The sequence below is a fragment of the Calliopsis andreniformis genome, chromosome 3, assembly GCF_051401765.1.
Source record: "Calliopsis andreniformis isolate RMS-2024a chromosome 3, iyCalAndr_principal, whole genome shotgun sequence".
Lineage (NCBI taxonomy): Eukaryota > Metazoa > Arthropoda > Insecta > Hymenoptera > Andrenidae > Calliopsis > Calliopsis andreniformis.
The window spans coordinates 14,178,364-14,200,779 of NC_135064.1; the positions used below are offsets into that span (position 1 = coordinate 14,178,364).

At 36.6% G+C, this 22,416-nt stretch overlaps 2 protein-coding genes across 4 annotated transcripts in view; one reads left to right on the forward strand and one right to left on the reverse strand.

Moving 5' to 3' along the window:
- Positions 1-806: 806 nt before the first annotated feature.
- Positions 807-22,416, forward strand: part of Cdase (neutral ceramidase) — a 36,316-nt gene continuing 14,706 nt past the window's right edge. Inside the window, exons 1-8 of one of the 3 annotated variants that reach the window (XM_076393407.1) lie at positions 807-1,202; positions 2,682-3,332; positions 6,632-6,808; positions 8,048-8,191; positions 8,288-8,464; positions 8,834-8,961; positions 9,059-9,257; positions 10,401-10,607. In XM_076393407.1, coding sequence (XP_076249522.1) covers positions 6,662-6,808; positions 8,048-8,191; positions 8,288-8,464; positions 8,834-8,961; positions 9,059-9,257; positions 10,401-10,607 — 1,002 coding nt within the window. In that variant the 5' untranslated portion in view covers positions 807-1,202; positions 2,682-3,332; positions 6,632-6,661. The remainder of the gene's footprint in view (positions 1,203-2,681; positions 3,333-6,631; positions 6,809-8,047; positions 8,192-8,287; positions 8,465-8,833; positions 8,962-9,058; positions 9,258-10,400; positions 10,608-22,416) is intronic. The other 2 variants (XM_076393408.1, XM_076393409.1) reach the window with 2 other exon arrangements.
- Positions 14,791-19,669, reverse strand: Cpr6 (cuticular protein 6). The gene is made up of 3 exons (XM_076393079.1): positions 19,661-19,669; positions 16,752-17,015; positions 14,791-15,075 (listed from the first exon to the last, which is right to left on the reverse strand). The coding sequence occupies exons 1-3, from the start codon at positions 19,667-19,669 to the stop codon at positions 14,791-14,793; spliced, it is 558 nt and encodes a 185-aa protein (XP_076249194.1).

Genomic DNA, 22,416 nt, shown 5'->3' on the forward strand with positions numbered 1-22,416 from the left:
AGAACCTAACTAGACTCTGTTACTCCAAAACAACTTAACTCAATCTGAATATAGATACCTCAAGCGTAAGCATTTAAATCCATCTATTCAAAGTGCAATCTTGACTTAAACCAGATGTATCTTGTACTTAATTTAAACGTGATTCAGACAACTCAGATTTGAATCCAATTCAACTCAGACCTAATCTGAAACGTAATTCAAGTTACAGTAATTATCGACAAATGTGAACTTTAGTACTACTTAGGTATTATTAAACATGTCTTTTATAATTATATATTATATTGTATATAATTGTATTATGTCCTGTATAATACTCAAAATTATTAGGTGTGTAAATTAGTTAGGTGCCACTAAATTTTCCTGTTTGTAGCAGCTATTTTAAATTCAAATATTTTCGCGCCTTACGACATTTTAATTCTCTTTTAGGAGGTATCGAATTTACTTACAAGCAAAATACTCTAATTTATTAATTATTATATACAGTCTTAATTTCTATGCCATATACATTTTTTCTCACCAAAGGTAACAATAAAACCGTACACATAAAAAATTCCCCAAAAAGATGGATATACTATCGACCTTATAACGAAAACTGATTACACTTCCATACAATCAATTACAATTTACAATTATCCTAGAAGAAAACTCCACGAAAACCTCACCACCCACCCGCCTCCCACTCATCCCACCAAAGTGTTCTACTCAACTGCCTTCAATCAGCAATTTCGAATACTTTTTCTTACAATTGCTTGTAGACCCTCTCTTTCAACACGTATCGCGTCGCGTCAACTTCGCTCATTGTCAGCTAGGCAGACACAAAGGGACGCGTAACGAACCAGTTCGTCTCTACGAATCTCCCCCAACGTCTCCGAGGAAAAAAAGAAAAAAGAAAAGGATAGAAAGATAAAGAACGCGTGGCATCGAGCGACACGACGACAGAGAGCGAGACAGTGCACCATGAGAATAGCTGTAGGATCGTTTCCGTTTTCCCCTTCTCGAGCCTCGGGGCCACGCTAAGTCCGAGCGTATTTGATGCTCGAACCGAGTCTTCGTGGTGACGGCCCGCTGCTCGCCAGCCGTTTATCTCTGCCTTTCCTCACGTTTCGGTGCCGCTTCCGTTCGCGATCCACGGATTCCTCGGAGTCTCTTCGATCCTCGAGCTCCAGCGGGTCGGGGATCATGAGCTGGGAACACTGACGGCCGTGAGTACTCTCGTTTGTTATCGAAAACGCGCCGCAATATCAAAGGGATCGCGACGGTGCTCCAGCTTTTGTTTCATTCCCACCGCTAATTGATCGTTACGCAATCTCTACCCACGGCTGACTAAACTGCAACATTTTTCTCTCTCTGGTGCGAGAAACTCTGCAGACTGGGCTCCAACTGTCGATTGACCAATATTTAGACAGACGGTGTATTTGCACGCTTCACTGGCGATAAAGCTGCGCTCTGACTCAGCGTGACTACATCTGAGACTATGGAGAACACTTGTTTGTATGATATTGATGTGTAGCATGCGTGGATTATTCATGATTGCAGCGTCACGGCGAGACAAAAATAGAGTTTTGGAACCCCACGTGCTTGCAGTTAGTAAGCTGTTTCTGGGTCACGTGATTGCTTTGTGTTACGCGTTATGTGCTCGTGGAGAAATTTGGCTGAGGAATTTTGAGTTGAAATTCACATTTTAGGGGAATGGATAATGAGACTTGACCTAGGAAGGAAATTTCTGGTTTTTAAAGAATTTGATTAATTTGACTTTGTGTTTAAATGAGAACTGGGTTACATGATAGCTTAGTTTATATTTTCAATTATTTTATGTGCTCTTAAGAGAGTGGTGAATGTTTTTAGATATATTTGAAATATCAAATGTAAGAAAAACTTTTAGTATGTTTGTAAAATTTGACTGTTACTTCACATAAACTTACATAGTTTTAACAATAAGTAGTTTTATTTACTTTACCAAAGCACGTGTGTATCCTGCTCTCCCTTCAGACAAGTTACTCCAAAATGTGTCAAGTACTACAAAATCTCATAAATCATGGAACTATGGAAACCAAGGAACCTAACTCAGACCTAACCCACACCTGACAACGCAAACCTAACCCAAATCTATCTCAAATCCACATGCACACGTTTTTGTTTAAGATTAACTTGCTGCAAACATGAATATAATTCAACTTTAATCATAGATTCTAATCCAGATATATTCCAAATTTAACATAGTCCAAACAAAGTCCTTCAGTTCTCAAAACTAGAAATTTTACGATGCTACTTTAAAGACATGTTGCTTAAATTTAACCATCCACGAGATTAGATAAGTTGCTTCAGCTTCGCAGCTGTTTCATTATAAAATCAAGGATACTGCGAATTCAGAGACAGTTGGCCCACTCAGGTATCACCTTACAAAAAATTCACGTAACACCAGCCAAAAGATTGGCGCTGTTGAAGAGTGAAAGCGGAGAACACCGTCGAAATCCCCCAGCATCTGCCTACCACATCGCTCGATCTCCTTTTCAGTGCCTCTGCAATCGATCTCTGTGTACATTCGCACATCACGAACACGAAAAGTCACAATAGAAATCGATTGATCTAACCTAACAACTTGCTTCAAAAATCACCAGTAACTCTGTTAACCAAAGTCAGAAAACTTAACGTCGAAAAAGTAACAAATTCCTACTTTGCAGAACAATTTGGGTCCAACGGAGGCTAGATCGATCGAAACGAGTTCAACAAAAACGGAGTAGCAAAGTCAATGTTACCTAAAACGTAAATAATCGGTCAGTGTAAACAGTGTTGATCGAAATCAAGTGTAAAAGTGTCCTCGTCAAAGATCTCAAGAAATGAGTAGTCAGCAACTTTCGATTTGCGATCGAGACTCATTTTTCCAGGAATAAAGATCTCTCAAGATACACAGACTCTCATCGTCGCGTGCTCCATTCGAGACACCGCATTGTTCTCTGATAGACGGTGAAAAGTGGTGTAGTAGGTCACTCGGAGGATTTAGTTAATTCTCGCAGAATCCAGAAGATTATTCGCTGGAAACTGAAGCAAGCGTGAATTGTCTCGAAGGAAAAAATAATCCAGGGAAAGCTGAACGTCTGCACCAGTTGTGATATCGTTCAGTGGATTAATTTGTTTTGATGATAATGGCTGCCAACGTGACCAGCGGAAGCGACTGCAAAATGTTAGAATTAAGTTGAAACGATGAATCAGAACGGAGGAAGTGTGGAGCAGTTTCTGGATAATCGCGTGTCGAGATTAGCCTTAATCGCCATTGATAACAGGACTCGCTAGAAAGCGGAGACGTACATCGGACACTGGCAACGTTTGTTTTGGTGAGTTGGAGGTCGATACTACCTGCCCTGATAAACAGTAAATAGGAAAGTAATTTTAGATAAACAATAAATGATAAAGGTAATTACATACGCCGATACGGCGAGTTTAATGGAAATAACGTGTCCAGGTATATTTTCATCGAAAACAGAAAGTGTTCTAGTTTTCCCTTTTGCGAGAATTCATTCTGAAAATCAGCTATATTCTAATCATACCGTATTCAATTCAAAAGGTATAGAAGGTTTTTATAAAAGTAGAAAACGACTATATAATATGTAAATTAATTCTAATTTCTAGTAACTACTTTAAATGCAAATGTTTAAATTAAATTATGAGCAAAACAAAAATTCAAACATTTTACATAACTTGGTTCACTAATGAATATTAATTCTCCATAAGTGCAATTTAAATTCTTCTCGAGAAAGCACCCGATTAATTTTCACATCTAATGGTATCTAGTAAATACATCTGTAAACGACATGTAAAATAAGAACTGAAAATTGTATTAATTTAAAACTGAAAACTGATGGACTGATGATAGAAATGACGTGACGAGTCTTACAAAACTTCGCAATTCGAAACAGAAATGAAGGAAATGTGTAGTACATGTATACATCGAGTCCTGTACTATTAGTAGTACGTGTATACCATTTCCACAAAGTGTGTGTCAGTGTGTCGAACAATAGGCATTATCCCGCCGACAAATGATTCCACCGAATCAGTTCCAGGTGCAAATGGTGATCGTCACGTGAACCGATTCGCCAAAGACTTCTATGGTGTGTATCACAAATCGTCAGCCACGTAATCCGATCACGTTACGGTTTGCTTACGTAAAATTATTCTTAGACAACGTCACGCGATTTTGACCGTTCGTTTTGCTGTCTGACGTCTTCGTCTAATACAGTTATCGTTGAAAGTATTACGACTGAACGCGTTCCCCTTGGTTGATTTCATTATCGTTTCGAGACAATGGCTAACGAAACGATTTATTATCCAAAGAAAAGGAGTTTAAATATATTAACGAGTTCATGACGAACAAATAACGAAAACGGAGCTATGAAGTATGAATTTCTAGAAATTCTGTGTCAGATCTTGTCATTCGTAAGGCTGTTTAGTATTTAGTACTGCTGACGCCTTAAGTCACGCTTCTATGTGGAATGTGTGGAGTGAAGACAAAAACGAAGACGTTTTTTCAGTGAGTGTTCTGGAGCATATTTTGAGTGAATAGAAGTAATAGTGTTCTTTTATGAATGGGTTGAAATGTGTTGTGAATTGTGTAAAGTACAAGTGAAAATGTGGTTTTAAAGTTCGAATGAGTATAGTTTAGTTTCCTTTAAATTCAGAATTCTTTTCAGAAGACCTGTATAAGTTTTAATATTCCTCTTAAATGTCACATTTGATTATGTAAAAATTACTTCAGGTACCTGTTTACAGTGAAAAGTCTCCTAGCAAGTCATTTTTAAAACACTTGGAATATTCTTTATCTCAAATGTAACATGTGGAAACACGATTCTGAATTGTAAATCAGTATTTAAAGCTCTTTCAAAAATGACATGATCCTTTAGAATAGGTAATGAGTTAAGTTCTAGAATTTATGAATTATAAATGACATGTATAACTTCAAGAGCTATAAACCACAATCTTACAAGCACAAATATTTCTTCATTCCACACTTTAATAACATAAAAGTAAATTCTATTTTTTTTTTATTGATTCTCTGGTTTATGCAAGAAATTTTATGATACCACGCTTTAACAATTAGAAGCACAACTTATTCACGTCCTAAAACTTTCAATAGATTGATTCTTCATGGTGGCCTGCGCTGGTCATTTTGCCTATCTCACTCGTAATCATTCATCGCGCCTTTACGTCTTTATTACACAAGAGAGCATCGATGCATTTGAGCTTACTGTGCATTCACATGCATGGAGGGTAACAACGATCATTATTCACGCGTGTGCGCTTCGCGCATGGGAAATCGTGTTACTTGTTATATCGCATGTGTCATTAACATTGTCTCTGACGACGCTTCAACTGTATTTCATCGTAACTTTGAAAGATAAGCATACTTCCTTATACTATAGGTCACTGATGATATATATACACAGTATTCAACTCCTAGATATTTTTTTCTAATTCTTCAAGAATCAAATGGATCAGATAAGTTAAATCAATTACACGTGACTTAATATTGGATTTCATATTATTAGAATTTATTTTCTGATAAAAAAAATATTTCAGTTACCTCCTTATTTAACTTCTTGGAAATAGTGAATCAAGAATTCGAGTTCGATACGTAGTGTACCTTTATAAATCGTCCTATCTTTCGTTAGAAGAAGAGAGAGAGAGAGGGAAGACTAATACCCAAGACATCTAAAAGCATTCTTACCCTAGAATGTCCCAGGTAGTTGTAATACTTGTCGAAAGCGGCTTTATAACCCAAACTGATTATATCGATACATCTAAAAGCTTCAAGAAATTTCGTTCCCACCAGCGAAACTTCTATCGTTAAATTCCACTTATACTTATCTACCGAAAGCTATCATTATTAAAATAAGTGTTCTTTTAATCTTATTATTTCCAAATTTGAGTTTCTATAGCGATGTTTATATTCGTAAAAGAACTTATTATCAGACACTTCAAGTTTTATTCCATCATATTTTGAAAACAATACATTAGTAATTCAAATAAATGCTAATGACGTTCATTTACTTATCTGTATAAGTAAATATTTCCTTGTTATTTAAGCCACGATTTTATGCGTGAAATTCACATTATTTTTGAAGAATAAATATTTCTAGAAACTTCAAATCCATTCCATCATCACATATATAAAAGCATTGCATTATTGCATCACAGATACTATTTTTCAACACCAAAAAATAAACCCCTTAATTAACACCATCCAGACACCCAACTTGCATGCAATCAAAACCAAACCTAAGACACACAGGTACAAATGCAACCTATCTTGTGATTTGACTGATATCCTTTCGACATCCTCCATATCTATTATCGAGGACATCTAATTATAAGCAAACTAACTCGTACATAATAGGTATAAACAACAAGCTCGATTTATCAGTTACATTATTATAAATATCGTCATGTCAAAATAATTGTCTTTCGTCAAGTTCATGGCGATAACGAATATACATATATACTTAAGAAAACAGTATTTTTTTATGACACATGCTTCCTATCGATTTTTTACAAAGGAGGGCTTATCTCTGCACAATCGACGATAACAACTAATAACATCAGAAAGGAAAACCAAACACAAGCGGTCGGTCTGTTTCAGAGCGATCACGTAGCCGGCTCAGAAAGCTGAATGGAGACACCGGCCGTCAGACGATTGCAGATCCTTGGACTGGTCTCGCTATGGATCCTCCACGTTGCATTGCCCGGTGCAGCTGCATCCTACAGCATCGGCGTAGGCAGAGCGGACACCACTGGACCAACAGCCGAAGTCGTTTTCGTTAGTATCTTCTGACTTCTTTTCTACGCTAGTTTGTCACGATTGAACAGAAACATGCCTCAGTTTCTAATGCAGAACACTTCTGTAGCTAGATGACAGAGCTTGATATGTCATCTTCTTTTCAAAATCGAAATGTGTACTCTTCCATATGTATCTAGGTGAGATCTATCAGTTTGCAAAAGATGATACCTTTATGTTATGTAGCGTAAGGAAAAAGCAAGGTGACATTTTATAACATGTGGATTTACTTATTCGTTTACCTAACTTCAAAAACACCGTACTCAGAAGCTAGAAAATCGTGACATATCAGGTTTTGCCATCTGACTACAGACTGGATAACAAGTGGTAGGAAAAAGATATAGTTCTAAGCGACAAAAAATATAAGAATTAAAAGCGATGAAATTACGATTACAATCTTTTGTGTCAGTAGGTAATTAATGTTTAAAGGTTCGAATGAGAAGTAGCTGAGACTCGAAATTGAGCAGAACTTGTGTCTCCTAGATCAGTGCAAAGGTGCATGATGACGAGTTTACTTAATTTTGATTATGTAGCCACAATTTGCATGTCACTCGAAATATTTAAAATAGGTTTCTTAGCTTTCGTTTCTGTGTAGAGTTATTTTGTGATGCATTTGCAGTTTGTAATTGCAAGATTAAAATACAATAAATTGATTTCACTCATATTATCAAACAGCGATAAAAATAAAAAATTTAGCTAGTATAATAATTTGGTTTCTCCTTGGTGCATTTTTCATACTGACTCTACACAGTACACATATATCAATATGTATAGCGCTCATATTGGTGTTCGACAGGTTGCCGAGCTGGAGGTACTTTTCACCCAACTTTCAAGCGTTAATAATTAAAAAAAAAAGTCACTATCGCCATTTCGTCACTCTTAATTTTTCACTTCATCCGTTACATAAAGTCATTTATCTCTTGGATTTTTGTCTATCTACTATAGAACACCTTGTACATAAATAAATACCTTCTAATAGAATTCCAAAATTTAATTGCAAGCTTACAAAAATGGATTGGATTATTTAATAACAACTTAGTTTTGAAAGAAATTGAACATGTGACTAACGAAATTGGAAAAAGTAGTAGATTAATCGAGGTCCTACTATATTTATATAATTGTGAAATAGAGATTTCTGATTTCCAACCAGCAGCAGGATCAAATGCAATAGAACTTAGAAATCCCTTATTTCACACGACAGACGGAATGTTTATTTTCCAGATGGGCTACGCGAAAATCGATCAGAAAGGATCAGGACTCCATCTGCGAACATTCTCTCGCGCATTCATTATAGATGATGGCGAGGAGAGGTTCGTCTTTGTCAGCGTTGATAGCGCGATGATAGGAAACGGCGTCCGTCAATCGGTAATCCTCTTGTTTCCTTTTGTTACTCTCTCACTGTAACCCTCAATTAAACGCTTGCGTTGACGCGAATACAATATGCTGCTTCTCGTTTTTTAGGTGCTAGAGAAACTCCAAACACAATTCGGCAGCATGTACACAGAGAAGAATGTGATGATCAGTGGTACCCATTCACACTCTACTCCAGGTGGATTCATGTTGGACATGCTGTTTGATATTACTACGTTTGGGTTCGTCAAAGAAACTTTCGATGCGCTAGTTGAAGGTATCACGCGGGTAATTATCTTCCATTAACTTAGACCTTGTTCTCAGAGTCTAATCACTCTAAGTTAGTACTTAGCTGGTGTAATTAAGTTAGATAGGTGATAATTCCTCGCTAACCACACTATCAACCCTAACTTTTAGTATAGACTAGATCTAATAGACCTAAAGTTACACTTTTTATAAACTTTTAGAAATATTAGAAGCTACTATATTATAGTCTAAATATCTATAAATGAATGTAGTCTTCTAAAAGAGTCTGGAATAAAATGTAGAAGTAAGAAAATAACACTGAGTTCATTGTCAGTAGACTTGGTTGTTTCCTGCTAGAAATAGAGATTCAATAATTTCTATTTTATTGACTGTCGCTGATAAATATTCCAGAGTATCGAACGTGCCCACGAGTCTGTTGTACCAGGACGAATATTCATCACCCACGGGGAGGTACTTGGCGCCAATATCAACAGAAGTCCCTTAGCATATCTGAACAACCCGAAGTTAGAGAGGGACAGGTGAGCAATCGCGTTTAGGCAAACTATAACAACTACTATGTCGCTAGAACTTAATTAATCATTAAATGTTGATCTGATAAATTATTATTGTGTACAGGTACAAGTACGATGTCGACAAGACTTTGACGCAAATTCAATTCGTCGGGGCAGATGACAAACCGCTCGGTGTCATCAACTGGTTCGCGGTGCATCCGACTAGTATGAACAACACTAATCATCTAGTGTCCAGTGACAATGTTGGTTACGCCTCAATTCTTTTTGAGAAAACGATGAATAAGGAATCCTTAATAGGAAGGGTGAGAGCTTTTTGCATGTTGATTCAGAGAATGACTGTGCAGTAATAATTAGCATTAGGTAGTGAGTTGTGGTAATAGTAGATTGATAGATGAAACGTTTAATATTTAAGTATCTAAAGAATGTAATAAGATGTTGCAACAAATATTTTACAATGGAATTCTGAAGAGTTTTTAAGAGATTTAGAGGTCTTAGAATTTTCTATATCAGATTAGAAAGTTAATGACTTACTGTGATCGGTAACAAATAAGCTGATTAGTTACATTTGCCGAAATCTTCGAGATTTACTGTAATCACTGACTGATAATAGTTTACAAATTAATTGATTAGTGACCTATTAATCAGTTAACATTAACACGAGATTTCATGAATATTGCATCAAGGTATTATAATGAATTGTATATTTTCGAAATCTAAGGAGGTAATCTAATCAGTATCTGTTAGTGATTTACTGATTAAGTAGCATTGGATAGTGACTTAAGAACTCATTGACAATATAACCATTATCTACGAGTTATCCGATGTACACTGATTTCGTAACATCTGGATCAAGTTTCTATAATTAGTGTCTACTGGTACTATTTTGATAACTTAGCTACATTAGACCTTTATTGTGTCCAGAATCTAACGATGTATAGCTAATCAGTTAACGTTATCAAAAATTGAAGGTCTCTATGTAAACTAATCCCTGATGGTGATCTATCAATCTATAAATTACCACTAGATTGACAGCTTAGAAATTTTTCTGAATTCGTATCAAATTCTACATTAATATCAAAATAGAATTATGGGACTCCCCAGCTTAGATGCTCGAATGTGCCTTGTTATGATAACGTATCTATCATTAACAGAGAATCATAAAAAACAGATTTACATTGTCTAAAAATATAACTCTTCGTTTTACCAATGCTGTATGTTCAAACTCATCAGTAAAAGAACAATTTTAAAGGGAAGACAGTTTCACTTCACTTCTCGAGCAAAGATAAATTAAATTCTAAAGTAATTGATCCAGCTGTTAGAGACCGAGTTTGAAGGAAACTGTTGTAAACGCAAGTAGTTTGAAATTGAAACGAGAGCGTGTGTGACGTTGAAAAACCTTGGAAACCTAGTTCCCAACTGTCGTGACACGTATTCGTCGAATTTAGGGTCCATTCGTGGCGGCATTCGCCTCCAGCAATTTGGGCGATGTTTCACCGAACACCCGTGGCCCGAAATGTGAATTCTCGGGGAAAAATTGCTCGGAGCAGTACACATGTTCTGGGAAAAAGGAAATGTGTTTCGCCTCGGGGCCTGGAGCGGACATGTTTGAGAGCACTAGCATTATTGCAAATAAAATCTTCAAGGAATCATGGGTAAGTCAATCTCTTTGCTTATTTTTTTCGTATTATATTATTCTAAGTGTGCGTTCCAATACTATTATAAGTTTTAATAAGTATTGTGTAAGACGTATTATGAAATTCTTTCACCCGAAAGAGTTAGTAAATTCTTGTTTACAGTTTGTTTTTCACGATTATTAGAAGTAGCGATAAACTTTTTTTTACCTGATTAATATAATAAATGATATTATTCAACTGATTAATGTTCATGTTCTCTCTTATCACTGAGCAGATATCACTATAAAATCTCTAGAGAAAAAGAGGAGAGAACCCTCTTCACTTTTCTTAAATTGTGTAATACGAAAACAGATATTTATATTTTCGAATAACTCTCATTGACTTTGATCAAAATCACCTAGAACAATCTTTTATTAAAGAACTAATTGATACTGATGACTATCTACTTTAACGTTTGATTAATCTTATCGACAAATTAATCGGAAATATTGGAATGTTCGGCTAATCAATGGAATAAATATTTTCCATCAAAAAATAATTGAGATTCTATAATGTGATTTTAAATTCATTTTGCAATCTTTTTCGTATCTCTTTAATTACGTAAATGAAAAGGATGGGCAGAGCTAATCCGCTAATATTTATGCACCCCTCCATTTAAAGAGATAACTCTTGGAACGTCTTACTGAAAATACTTTGAATACGTAAATAATTATTTAAGTATTATTGAAAGTATTATTGTATCTTTTTCTCTGTTTCTGTCATTTTTCTTTCTACAAATAAAATTAAGCAAAATTGATTTATTCATTCTTTATTTAATAATTGTGATATTAACATATTTCTCAAATATAGAGCGATTTTAAGCCAAGGAAATAGTTTGGAGTGTTTAAGAAATAACACTGAAATATGTAATTCCTCCCTGCAGTAATTGCGAAATTTTCAAAGCAGTTACTGAAATTCAGTAACATGTTTTTGCAAATAGAAATTTCCCATTCAAACTAACATTCAGATGTTTCCAATAAATTAAAAGTTGAAAACAAACAATTGAAACTTGGCCTTACAAATGCAAGAACCTGTATCTAGATAATTTCTATGGAACAATGGTTTCCCATTCAAGAAGTGTCCCAATTCTGACTCGATTCAACTTACCCTCCTGAAGTTAATGACTCCGTTATGGAGTATACAATAGAGCTATCACTAAGAGAACTTCGCGAATATTATCAATAAACGTCTTGCCACTTTAGAGTAAATGATAATGCAATTAACGGCCAATCTAAGAATGGCTGCATTTAACTACCATCGCCAAGACCAGAAATACTATATGCACCGAGTGTCTAAAAAGTATTCATCTGAATTTAAAATAACGAAAGCATCGAATAGTGTTACAATAAAATTTTTCTAAATTAAGTTACAAATGGCGTTAAAATTAAAAAATAGTGAATATTAATCACAAGTAAACAAGACAATTTTCTACGACGACAGTTGCCCAAGCACTCTTAGTTAAGACATCAATTTATTTGTTCGAAGAGAAAACCATGTTTCCCGCAGCTATTGAATTTTCACAGAAAAATGCTCTCAGGGACGGTTTCGCAGTTCCATTCAGAATTTTTCTCATTGAGAATGCTTAACGAATTTACAATGGGATTACATTAATCACGAATAACATAAAGAAAAGGAATACTGACTAAGGATTCCAAGGTTTCCTTTAATTCATTTACCTAATTTATATTAATTAATATTAACATTCATACTAAGGACTTCTATTCAATTAGAAAGGACTTGAATACAAATTACAAGAAATACAATGATGACCACAAAGTGATAGGATAGCTAATTACTCTGTAACATTTTCAGTTTTCCTACGCTTCCTTCCTAGAAAACTCGTAATTAGAATACTCCGAGTTTCTTAGTTAATAATATTCCAGTCAGTAGCGTAAAAAAGTGATGTATAGCGTGAAACTACCAACAAAATTGCGAGAAATGTAAGATAACGATCGTTGACGTAGTATAAACCTATGGAACTCGGCAGACCATAAGCAGGCTGTGAATACGCGATTAATTAAAAATGATGTAGTAAACAGTCGAAGCATAAACGTGTTAATCACTGAACATTTAGACAAAATGGAAATCAGTTATTTCATGATACCTTTTTTCATTTTCTCTGAAGGTAGTTAATGATGATTTTGTGAAGAAAATTTTTGCTCAAAACAATTTTGTTCAGAACAATCTTTGGGAAGTTGACTATTAAGTAGATACATATATTGTGACTTATACTTAGGCAAATTATGCAAATATAGATTCAGAAATGTACTATTAAAAAAGGAACTCAACTTATGTGCATATTTCGAAATAACATCCGTCATTATCAATTATTGATCCTTATCAACTTAAATTCTCAAACTTTCCTTTCTCAATTATTCAAAATTACAAAATTTTCCAATTTCCAATTGTCATACCTCTGTTCTTTTTTAACCTTATAAATGTACTTGGTTCAATTTACACATTTCCGGAACGCCCCCTAAAGCAATACCGAAATTAGATATGGAAATTCGGTCTGTAACACTAGATCTCGAATGAAATTCGTATAGAGCACGACAGAGCATTATGGTAGCAAAAGATATTGTGGGAAATGTAGATGCCATTTCAACAGCCCTAACCCGATGCTCGTCCTCCGCGATCTCAATCTTATTCCCATTTCATCGCTTAATTGCCCGCAGGAATGGCAACCTTGGCTGGAGACACAAATCGCAGGGACGCTTTGTTCGCGTCATTAAGACGTCTGCTCAACTTGATCGGACCCTAACGAGTCATTGTGATCGAGCGCTGCCATTCAAAGATGTTCGAGATAGCATTCATTATCCCTAGGATCGCGTGTTTTTTATTCCCCAAGTGAACGAAGTGGCAAGTCAGCGCAATGTACGCAATTCCATCTGGCTTCGTTATTAATTGCCCCGAGAGAGGCTAATTGCCGCGCGTACAATCTCGTCCAGTGTACGCTTTGAATCAAAGGAAAAACGTTTTTCTTCGAACAACTCGAAACACCAATCTTTTTATACAATCACTTTTATTGAATACAAAGCTTACAATAGTTTCTATTCACAGAAAGCACATAATTAGTATTTTACATTTTAAAAAGAGAAGTGGAAAAGGAATGTGAACTCAAGTTCCTCTCGTGGCATACCTCTGGTTTCCGGATTCTCAAACGTGTGGCACTTTTTCTGAAACTTCTAATCTCTAAATTGATGGCGATGATTAGCAAACCTGTTGAACATGGTTTCTGTTCTATATTTCTCACTCGTATAACTATTATGTATTGTAATGAAAAAGTCCTTCAGTTTCTCGCACAGGAAGATTTCGAATGAATATAAGTCCACGAGAACTGGCAAAACATTGAACACAATGAAAAGTGCATTTATATCTGCATTTTCGAAAATGTTGAAGTACAGAAGCAATTTTTCCCACTGAGAAAATTCTACTTTCTATCAGTTAACGAGCAGTAAATGCATCTTTACGTATTCATTTCATAATCGCATGGATGATCTCCAAGGGATCATAATGTGTAGCTGGAACTCGTATATGAATGCAGATTACTTCCTCTGATTGAAGTTTCTCGGAAGAAGAGGTTTTTAAGCCATCGCGGAACAGCCGCGCTTTGGTTCTTCTCAAGTTGCACCGGTGTCGCCCTCTACGTGGCGCAGATCTAGTTTGTGTCGAATGACGGACGTATCTGATACAAAATGGTTCAGTGATTGCTATCGATCTCTAATTCTCTTTAAAAAATTTACGTCCAGGTACATAGTCACGTACCACTTCCTTAAAATGGACGAAAACTTTTGCAATTACTGGACCACCTTGTGTATCTATCAACTAACCAATAGTTACATAAAACTACAATAAAGCTAACATGTAGATTTAGATCCAGAGTTCCGAAAAACCGTTCAGAAAACCGAAGACGTTCGACTCTGAATTGAACTGAAAATCGAATTTTCAAACCAAAAATAATTAGTACCTATTCACTTAAGATGAGAACAGCACTCGAGGATCAGTGAAACAACGATATTGATCTTCAATATCCACCACTGGTCCCTAGAAACTATCTATTCCATCATCAACTTGTTTCACTGGAGTGAATCATCGTTGACCCTGTTCCTTATTCTTTTTTTGTATTTTTTGCTGATCGATCCACCCACCGAGACTTGTACACCTAGTAATGTTTCTCGTATTCATCGTAGCTATTGTAATACGCTGGCGATACGTATTTTGCCACGGAGATAGGTTTCGGATGCACCGCTGGTCCAACTTTCTTCACGACAGCGTTGAAACCATTATGATCGTCAGCTGTGTATTCGACGATCCTGACACTGCCGTCAGGCTCGTTGACGCTGTAAGATCCGTGAACGACGTCGCCATCGCGAACCTCGTGCTGGGTCTTTACGTCTCCAGTATGGGGATCGTGCACGCCATAGTTAAATGTGTATTTTGGGTGTGCCTGAAACAAGGCCAATGATTGCATCTTGATATAGTTATGGTTATGATAATTGGATTAAAATATTCTGACAATAAAAAATACACTGGCTTTCAGGATATACAAGCTTGAGTAAATTTATACTACAGAATTTATTTTTCATTTCAGTTTAGTTCAGATTTAAATTAGCCTTGGTCAATTTTAATATATAGAGTTTACTATTAGTAAATATGTGTCCAGGATCATTCATGAGCTGTGGTCATTTGATAGATATTATTTGAACTCTGAATTTATTGACTTCTGTTGAAATTCTGAATGGATGAAATGAATTACTCTAATAATGAATGTATTTAGTATGTTATGAATTTTTTTTCTTGGAAAGGTTGTTTCAAGACTGCTCGGATATTACAGGAAAGCAGGCAGAAAATGTCCAGTCGTATAGCTCCGGAGCTCACTTCTAGCAGAATTAGGGGAAGAGAAACTAAATCAATTATCTGCTTTGGGATCCATTGGAGGGTCCTAACTTAACACTTCTCTGTGTTTTTATCACTGTTATTTAATTATCAGTTCTTTTATGCTACTCGCTGGACAGTAGCATTCATCTATCTTGATCAAGTGAAATACCTTGTAGCTTTAACTGCACTAGAAAATGTACCAGGAAAGAGTAGTTTTCAAACTTTTCAAACACTAAAATATTCAATATCGTAACCTACCAATTGTGATATTTTACAAGTTCAGGGACATTTAGGAAATACTACGCTAGAAATGTTGTAACTGGTTATTCTCTTAATGAATCTCCAGACACTCTGCATTAAGACAATCTTAACGAGCAGACGTGGCGAGAAAGCGATCTCTTGGAGCATCAAGGAAACGTTCGCGACAATGAGACACAAGGCGGAAGAAGTTCCTAATGCCAAACACTACTTTTCACATCTAGGAATTTCAATTAACACATATGTGGCACACCCATCTTGCTCTAGACTATTTCGAAATAAACTGACACGCGATTTCGAATGCAAAAGGCCTCTTACCTAGCATTTTATCTCCTGCTCAGCAATCGTTGAAGACAATACTGGCATAATTTACTTTAATTCAGGATATAAAGACTGCAATTTGATCACGGACTTGACATGTGACATTCCAACCGTGAAAGTTGGTTAAATGAACTGAAGTCGTATAAACTGTTTCATAAGTTCTCGAGTGCTTTAATGAGTATAATCCTCAATAAAGGTAGAAGCCTTAAACGCAAACGAAATAAACAGCTACACATTTCTCTCTAAATATAAAATTTAAAGTGTCACGAAGAACTAAATTTTTACTAATTTTCTGAATAGAATTATTCATAAAATTATTTCAAATCTTCCATTTCGTATATTGTTAATTATTGACAAATTAATAGACAGTTTCATCTATTAACAAAATCAATGTTGACAAAATTTGTTGTTTAAAATTTAGACAATTAAAAATTGTCTAAAGTAAAATATACTAAATTCACAAAACAAGTAAATATTACCTCATTCTCGTTAATAAATGAATCAATTCTTCTAAGTGTGGAAGGATACAGCTTTCTGTTCCCAAGTAATAAATGCAGTCCCAAGTCTCAAGTAATAAATTCAGTTCTTATCAGTCCTCCTTCACGATTATAAATCTTTCGCGAGGAACGAAGTAGAAGAGGAAACGCGAGGATATTAAACACTTACATAGTAGTCGTGATCGTGATCGGTGTGGTGCTCGTAACCGTGCGCCCCATGATCTAGCGATGCACTGACGTGCAGCGGCGCAGCGGAAACGGCGTGCACCGGAACCGCCACTGTCGGCAGTACTGCGTGTCCTTCGTAATCATGGGATCCTGCGTATCCTTCGATGCCCTCGTAATCGGTGTAAGATATACCGTGGCCTCCATTATAACCGCTCAAAACCACGGCGTTGCAGCATGCAACTGTTGCGCAGACGAAGCACAGAATCTGAAATTACATTCCGCAACTTCAGTTCGTTAAACTTGACTGAAACACTGTGACGGAAAGAAACGAGTCGCCTGAAGATACTTTTGGAACGAAGATTCTGTGGTTCTTTCTTTATCGAGTTCTGCTGTTTAATAATTGCCCTTCTACCCCAATTTGAAGTAATATTTATGGGTGATAGAAGAATATCGTTGAACATTTAGAGATCGATTCTAACTTTTAATGGTGGATGATTAAATAGAAAGGGACTCAGGATTCTTTGAATACGCTTAGTACGCAGGCTGGTTCGTAGGAAAGAGTTTCTTTGGAAGGAAGTGCGAGGTCTTGTAAAAGAATATAGGAAAGCTTCTTAGATAGCTGTGACCGGGCGAAAGCACGCAAGTTTCGCAATAAACGAGGTCGGTGCAGGATCGATTTCCTATTAACCAGGACTTTTCCTCTGGTATCCACGTTCTGTGAGCTTCGTTTTTTAAAATGTCAGCCACGAAGAGCTTGTACATCACAAGCATGAAAGAGTCATAAAACGGAGAGGATTATGACCTGTATTCCAACAGCTAATCCAGGCGATGTAAATGCAGGTTTCGTATTAACGAGTTTTGCAGCATGAAAATGATATCACGAGTTACGGATCGCTTGTTAGGAAAAATGTGAAACGTGTCATTCTGTAGCAGAAGATTTGCTAGATTATCGTTTCATTGATGGAAGGTATTCTATCGTTCGTAATTTCCACACTATTCACTTCTTCGTTACAATGTTTTAATACGGACGAGATGAATTATACATCAGATATGGATGTAACAAACACTGAGTAGGCTAATTTAATTCAATTAAAATTTTAAGTAGATTTATCAAGTTGCGATCAGCCATTCTTCAATTAGTAATATAAGGCCAACTGAGACATAAATCATAGTCAATTTAGATAAAACAACATAAGTTTAAGATCTATATCGAAATCTAGGATAGTGTTCTAAATTAAGCTAATTGAAGTTAGCTTAAGGTGAACCAATAGACCACAGCCTAATCCAATCCTAATTATGTATGCCTACTTAATTAAATCCTAATACCTAGTTAATCGTAACATCTACCTCTCTCAAACTAAGGTCTAGTTGAGGTTTAAAAGTAATACTAAATCACAAATCTTCCTAAGACTTGACTTACTCCCCTTCCTCTAATCACAGATCATTAACTAAACACAAATCAACGAAGACCTTTTACGAAGTCCTCCAAAATCTCCAAACTCAAACCATTTGAAAATACCTAGCTCTTCGGATATTTGTGTGTCTATTCAAACTCTAAATCCCAGCAACTAGCTCACAATAGGTGAGATCGTTAAACATCTTCCAGCACCAGCAGGAAGAGTTCGACGAACGGAAAGCCGAGAGAAGTCATCGAACGCGTTGAGAAAGTTTCTCATATTTCGTCTTTCGCGACACTCGGGTTCGGATCAGCCGCACGTCTTCGTTCGAGAAAAGTGTCCCTTTTCACTTTCTCGTCGACCTTGCTCCGCAAGCCAATACGAATCCACGGAAGTGGTCAGAATTCACCACCACGCTACCGCGTTGTACGGATGCCAACTGTTGACCGCAGACAAAGCGTTGGTCATTTACAAGGGTTTCGTTGTGTCCGAGAAAAGAAAAACTTCAGATTATTCTTACTATCGATATAAGGCGATCTTTCACGAAATCAGCGAACTTTGAAAGTACAGTCGATTATTTTTAATGAATGGGATTCAGGACTGTTTATACAAATGAGTAGCCTGTTGTCGAGGGTTGTGGATACCCGAGGATTAACTTTGAAGGTTTCTATTTCGAGAAGAAAATTTTTTACTAACGATATGAAGCAATCTTTTATGGAATTGTGGATCTTTGACAGTAGGATCGATTATGTTTAATCAAAGCGATGCAGGATGTTCCAGGCAAATGGGTAGCCTTTAGTCGAATTAATTAATATTGAAGATTTTTGTTTCGAGAAGGAAACTTGTTACTGACGATACCAGGCGATCTCTCGTGAAATCGTCGATCTTTGAAAATACAATCGATTATGTTTAACCAAGGCAACGCAGGATTGTCCAAGCCTATGGTTAGCCTTTAGTCGAGGGTTAAGAATACCCAAGGATTAACTTCGAAGATTTCTCTTTCAAGAAGTTTCAACTCAAAAAGTAAGGTAACTCGAAAGAAAAAAAGTAACCTACAAACCAGCTTTAGAATTTCGTACCGAATACCTCTCTAAAGGTCCAAGGGAAACCGCAAGGAGAACTGGCCTAGAGACTACACTTAGCATTTGTCAAAGGGAACTCCAGTTCAAACACGCGCGACATTCTCGATATTTGCCGAAGTCGGGGGAAGAAACGGGCGAATATGGTCGCCGAAAAACAAGCCATCGGCCTATTTGCCGAGTCATCAGGAGGAAATTGCAATTTCACCCCCCTCCGAGTATCGAAACTAAACCAAAGGGGCGAGGTTCGGACGGCGAAGGGCGAAGAGTTACAGCGATCGCGATCAGTTCCGATAAGAAAAGTTCCGAAGAAAGATCCAAGCGGACGCGTGATGATATCGAGCACAGAAGCGGAACGAAAACTTCTTCGACAGGGTCTGCCGCGTACGCGCGCGCGCAGCTTACAGTCTGCCGAGTATTGCCGGGCGTCGTACCTTCAGCATCGTTGACCGAAATGAAGGGTGTCCCGTTTAACTGGTATATGCGAAAACAGCGCGATACTCACTGATAGTCGTTATACCGGGACGATCGCCTTATATCTATCTCCCACCTAGCCTCTATTCCGTTCCGGGCAAAAGCTTCCCGACCTCCTACTGTATGCGTTTCCTCTCCCCGGTCTGCCGCCCCCACTTGCTCTTCTCGTCTTTTCCCTGTGAGAAGACGGCCAACAGACGGCCTGGGCAACCGCACGTTTGTCCACGTGCCGATTTTTTCAGCCTCTTGGGCCAGCGAAAGGATGCGAGCTCTCGGTTTCTTGCGAGGACTTCCGGTCAGGTGTCAAGAGTTCGTTCTCAGGGTGATTTAGGTGTGTTTTGGGGGAAGGATTCTGTGGATGGAGGATCGGGGGAATGTTTTAGAATGGAGAAGTATGGAGAGGGGAGTGTAGGTGTATGATGGTTTTTTGTAAATGTGAAATCAGTATGGAGATTTGTTACTTAATTACTTGTTTGATCATTAGGTAGGGAATTTTGTTGGTTTAGAATTTGGATAGTTGGTTTTTTTAGATTCTGGAGGTTTATAGTGAAATATTGTTTATTTGTATGGTTTATAATAATGTAATAGTAATAATTAAATTGAAGTACAAAAGTTGATAATAGTGATGAGTAGTAAGGTAAATGTCTCAATACCTAAATGCTTAAGATGTTAAATGTCCCAGTAAGTAAATTACCTATAACTGTTTGTTCCGATATTTTAGTTATGAGGTCTCAGAAACTGAGGATTATATTTTATGACACTAGTTTTTATCTTTATTTAAGTTACGCAATACATTAGAATTTAAGCATAAAATTGAATAAAATTAACATTAATGATTAGATATTGGGGCATGGTCAACTGCTGGGACATTTACCTCATAGCCCAGAGATAACGTTCCTTCAAATAAAAGTAGCTCACTGCTGATATCTTCAAACTGGCAATTTTTTAAATACATTAACTTTCTACCAAATCAATGAAATGTATTCTGAATCATAAAAACATAAATATGATCTATAATTACGACCATAAAATATGAATTAAAAAGTAGAGGACAGTAAATATAGTACTAGATAATAGCACAAATAATATTCTCCCATTAACTTGAGAAGAGACTATAGATGATACAGGTGTTAATATCAACTTTTACGCTATTTTATGATCTCACTAAATTTGAATACTTTCATAAGTGAACCGTATGTCCAAGACGCGTGGATTCAGTAGAAAAGGAAGAAATTAATTCGGCAAGAAAAGGAAGGTGCTACGAAAGGCGTGGTTGTTGCCTGTGTTACGTTAGGAAGTGTCGTAACGTTAAGAGAGTCGGAACAAAGCTCGTCTGTGTGCTCCTGTGCATAAGCAATACATACACCTTTGCACGTTGCACTAATCTTCTTGAACCGCCTGCAGCCGCAGTCTGGGCTATGTAATTCCCTAGGCGCTAATAATGCTGAACCCTTTATGTCGTCTACTTTGAAATGCGTGTGAAGACGCGAAAAGTATATGCAACTCGCTCGTTTCACTTTGACGCTTTATTTGAATCTGAAAGGAGCTGACACAGAAATTCGAGGGATTCAAAAACTTCAAATTATGTTGGAGAATGTTATATTATTCGTTAATAGTTATGTACCATATCTAGAGGAAAAATGATTTCTCTAAAAATGATTGGGAAATAAGAAGGATTTCTAAGGATTTCATTAACTTAGAAAATAATATTGCTGTAAAGTACTAAAATAATTTAGTTCATCTATAAAAAATGAAACAGAATTTTAGAAATAAAGATCTTTTATGAAAAGTATTAGGAAAATATTGGTTTTCACAGTGTTCTCCTTTCGCCACAACTCAAAACGAGGAAAAGACGACAGTTTCGTTGCAGACTAGAGAATTTCATCCTAGACAGGCGTGGTTCTTTCTACAATTCTTCTCAAATGATGCAATAACAGAGCAACCAACAAAGCTCGTTTGTCTACCTGAACGAATGACACTGTTTCCTTGCGCATTAGGGGACGTGCATGGCTGTTATGCAAAAGGGACATTAAAAACGACGATTTCGCTCGTTCATCGCGATCAACTATGTCGGTCAAGAGCGAAGGCAATAAAAAGAAATTCTTTTTCTCTTTCCCGTTTCTTCGCTAAACATTTTCCTCTTTAATTACTTTGCTTTCTGTTCACACCGGACAGAGCGCCAGTTTTTACATAACTAAATGCAAAAAGAGACAAAATGAACTCTTAATTGATATTTAATCGTTTCATCTGTCATCGCGAATAACCACTTTCTTTCGACTTCCATTACGCAGTCACTTTTTATTCTTAATTGTGGCAACAGGATTTCACAAAGTGCTTCGTCGTGCGAGTTAAAGAACAATTTCCTGACCCATTGCTGTTCCATTTCAAAATACGACATACTTCGCGAACATTCTCGTGCAAATATGTTATGACATTTCTTTTAAAACTGTAATTAATCGCTTAGTCAATAAAAAGGCAAAACTATATAATCAAAGAAAATAATTAATGTGTACGTTTCGTAGATCATGTAATGTTTTGAAACCAAATTTAAGTGTTAAAATCTGTAAAAGGGTCTTTCTGTTGAATAAAAAATTCTAATCTGCCAGAGAACACCGTGCTAAAATTGTACAGCTGACATAGGCACATTTGCACAAAACGCCGACAATCCTTTGAACGACTCACGTTCAAATCGATCTCTCTTTTTTGCGGAACAGTT